We start from the raw sequence: 3,257 nt of genomic DNA on the forward strand, positions 1-3,257 counted from the left end.
CCTAAATGAAGGTTACAAGTCTGATTCGCTGGAGTTATACGCACCCGCTGTGAGATCATTCTATCCTTATCTTTTTTTTCATTCTTGTTTTTGTGCTATATTTGATTATTGTCTTGTCTGTTTCTTAATTGATTCTGTGATACTCAGTTTACTATTCTTGATTTTTCTTAGTTGTTATTCTGTTTTTTGATTGATTACTATGTTTGGAGATGATGCTGTAGTCACTACTAATACTATGGGTTCGACTAGTGCTACTTTGGTTAGTATGATTGATGCAGGTGGCCCTTTATTTTTGCACCCTAGTGATTGTGCTAATCTGTCTATTGTTACTATTAAACTTAAGGGGACAGAAAATTATACAGTTCGGGCAAACTCTATGAATTTAGCTCTACAAGTTAAGAATAAAATTGGGTTTATTGATGTTTCTTGTCGTAGGTCTACTACTGATGAAGTATTAGGTAGACAGTGGGATAGATGTAACTCAATTGTTCTTACTTGGATTCTAAATTCTGTGTCTGATGAACTGTATCTTGGTCATGTGTATTCTAAGCTCGCTTCTGAGGTATGGAGAGACTTAAAGGAAACTTATGATAAATTTTATGGGTCTATTGTGTTTAATCTATATCAAAAAATTAATTCATCTATGCAAAGTGGCATGCATGTTTCTGAATATTATCATAAACTGAATTGCATGTGGAAACAACTTGATCAGTTACTTGCTTTACCTTCATGTACTTGTGATGCATCTAAACAATTTAATGACTTTAATCATCTTATTAAACTGATGCAATTTTTGATGGGTCTTGATAGTACATACCAGTATGTGAGAACTAATCTTTTAACTAAAGAAACTCTTCCTACAGTAAAAGATGCTTTTTCCATTATTTCAAGAGAAGAGTCACATCTTCATATGAAAATTTTTTCTGAAAGGATCCCTAATAATACTGTTAGCTTTGCTGCTAAAACAAATCAAGGTTTTGATTCAAAGAAAAAGGGTATTAGACCCCCGAATCCCAATCTTAAATGTTCTCACCGTAACAAGACGGGTCATACTATTGAAAAATGTTTTGAACTGGTTGGTTATCCTACTTGGATGACATCAAAGAACAATGGGAATAAGGGTAGCAGGGTTAGTAATAATGTTATTACTGAAACGTCTGATACTGCTTCTCTATCTTCTGCTATGAGTTCTTTGACTAGTGAACAGGTGGCTCAACTTCTTAGTCTTTTGAATGATAAGTCAAAAATTGATGCTCAGAGCAGTGGTTTTGCTGGTAGGTCTGTCGATTCTATGTGTTTTAATAGTTTTGTTGATATGTCTTGCGAAACCTCATGTGATCCCAAACCTGTTTACTGTTTTTCTAATTTTTTCAAGGATGGAAATAGGGTTGGGTGGATCATTGACTCTGGGGCTAATCAACATATGGTCATGACTGATGTTGGTTTTATTAATCAAATTGATGTAACTGAATATAATATAAAAGTTAAACATCCAAATGGCACTAGTGCTTTGGTTACTAAAATCGGTGATGTCAAGTTAAGTGATAAGGTCATTTTATACGATGTTTTTCTTGTTCCTGATTATTGTGTTAACCTTGTTTCTGTTCATAAGTTAGCCAAAGATTGCAAATTAACTGTGACATTTGATGAAAATAACTGTTATATTCAGGATTCTCAAACAAAGAAAATCAAGGTGACTGGTAATCAACTTAATGGTCTCTATTTCTATGGTAGCTCTTCTGTTAAGGTGTGTAATGCTAAATGTGATGTTAATCTATGGCATGCTAGATTAGGCCATCCTGCTGAACTTGTCTTACACGTTTTAAAAAAAATTGGATGTTAAAAATACTAAACATTCACCATGTGAAATCTGTCATAGAGCTAAACAAGATAGAGATCCCTTCCCTTTAAGTGATCACAAATCTAAAATGTTAGGATAATTAGTTCATCTTGATGTTTGGGGTCCTTACAAGGTTCCTAGTAGAGATGGGTTTAGGTTATTTCTTACTATTGTTGATGACTATACCAGGGCTGTATGGGTGTATCTAATGAGAAACAAAAGTGAAGTTTTTTTATCATATACAAGGATTTTTTAACCTGCTTAAAACTCAGTTTGGTAAACATGTTAAAACTTTTAGCCACTATCCCTGATTCCATGCAAGTGCTATAATCCGATCTGACTCCTCACGCTGGCAAGGAAAGAAATGACATAAAGGGAGGTCCTAACTGAATGAATTGAGGTTGAGTAAAAGCCATTCGCTTGAGAACAATTAAGTGATAATGGAATTAAGTTTATTAATGATCAAATGAGTAAATTTTGTTACTCTAATGGGATTGTCCATCAAACTTCTTATGTACATACACCTCAACAGAACGGTATAGTCGAAAGAAAACATTGGCACCTTTTGAATGTTGCTAGAGCTTTACTGTTTCAAGGTGGGTTTCCTCTTACGGTCAGAATGTGTCTTAACTGCTACTTATCTTATTAACAGGACTCCATCGTCGGTATTGAAGGGAAGGTCTCCTTATGAATGTGTGTATGGGTTTGAACCAGTGTTAGGTCAACTTAGGGTTATAGGATGTCTTTGTTTTAGTACGATTTTAAACAATTCAGATAAGTTTAAAAGTCATGCTGAAAAAAGTGTGCTAATAGGTTATTCAAATGAAAAGAAAGGTTATAAACTTTGGAGTCTTGATCATAGGGTGATGTATATCTCTTGCGATGTTAGGTTTTATGAAACTATTTTTCCCTTTAAAGAGAAAATAACTTTGCCTGATCATGATCTTACTTCGAATGTTAATACTCTTAATTTCTTTGATTTGTATGATTCTGTTAGTACTCCTTGTCCCAAAGTTGGCCCTACTCCCGATGATGAAATCATTAATAATCCTATTTCTGATCATGGGTCTCAGCAGTCCAATGTTGAATCTAGTGAGACTTTAGGTAAGGCTGATTCTCGGCAACCAAGTGTCACTGATTGATCGATGTCATAAGGTCGGTCAAAAATATAAGTGAAAATGTCCTATTCACCTTTTACTAGTAAAGGGCAAGTAGGGTGTCGAATCCCCGGGGAATCAGTGGAAAATGTAAAAGCTTGTTGCCTTAATTATCATCTATTTCTAACTAATTGATTTTTGCAAAACGTGAGATGAATTATGAAAACGGAATTAAATTGTATTTGTAAACAATAATGAGAGAAATGACCAATCTCTGGGTTTTCAGGTTATGCAGAAAATCAGGTTACTTAGTTACCACT

General features: G+C 34.3%; 1 protein-coding gene across 1 annotated transcript; it reads left to right on the top strand.

Moving 5' to 3' along the window:
* The first annotated feature begins 235 nt into the window (after nt 1–235).
* On the top strand, nt 236–2,982 carry LOC110924952. The gene is made up of 2 exons (XM_022168924.1): nt 236–1,779; nt 2,493–2,982. Exons 1-2 carry the CDS (start codon nt 236–238, stop codon nt 2,980–2,982), a joined length of 2,034 nt encoding a protein of 677 aa, XP_022024616.1.
* Nucleotides 2,983–3,257: the final 275 nt, after the last annotated feature.

Source organism: Helianthus annuus, chromosome 17 (assembly GCF_002127325.2).
Source record: "Helianthus annuus cultivar XRQ/B chromosome 17, HanXRQr2.0-SUNRISE, whole genome shotgun sequence".
NCBI classification, from domain to species: domain Eukaryota; kingdom Viridiplantae; phylum Streptophyta; class Magnoliopsida; order Asterales; family Asteraceae; genus Helianthus; species Helianthus annuus.

Coding starts and splice junctions, on each gene's coding strand:
- LOC110924952 (XM_022168924.1), top strand. CDS start 236: ATGGGTTCGACTAGTGCTACTTTGGTTAGTATGATTGATGCAGGTGGC. Junction 1,780..2,492: donor AAATGTGATGTTAATCTATG/GCATGCTAGATT, acceptor TCTTATTAACAG/GACTCCATCGTCGGTATTGA.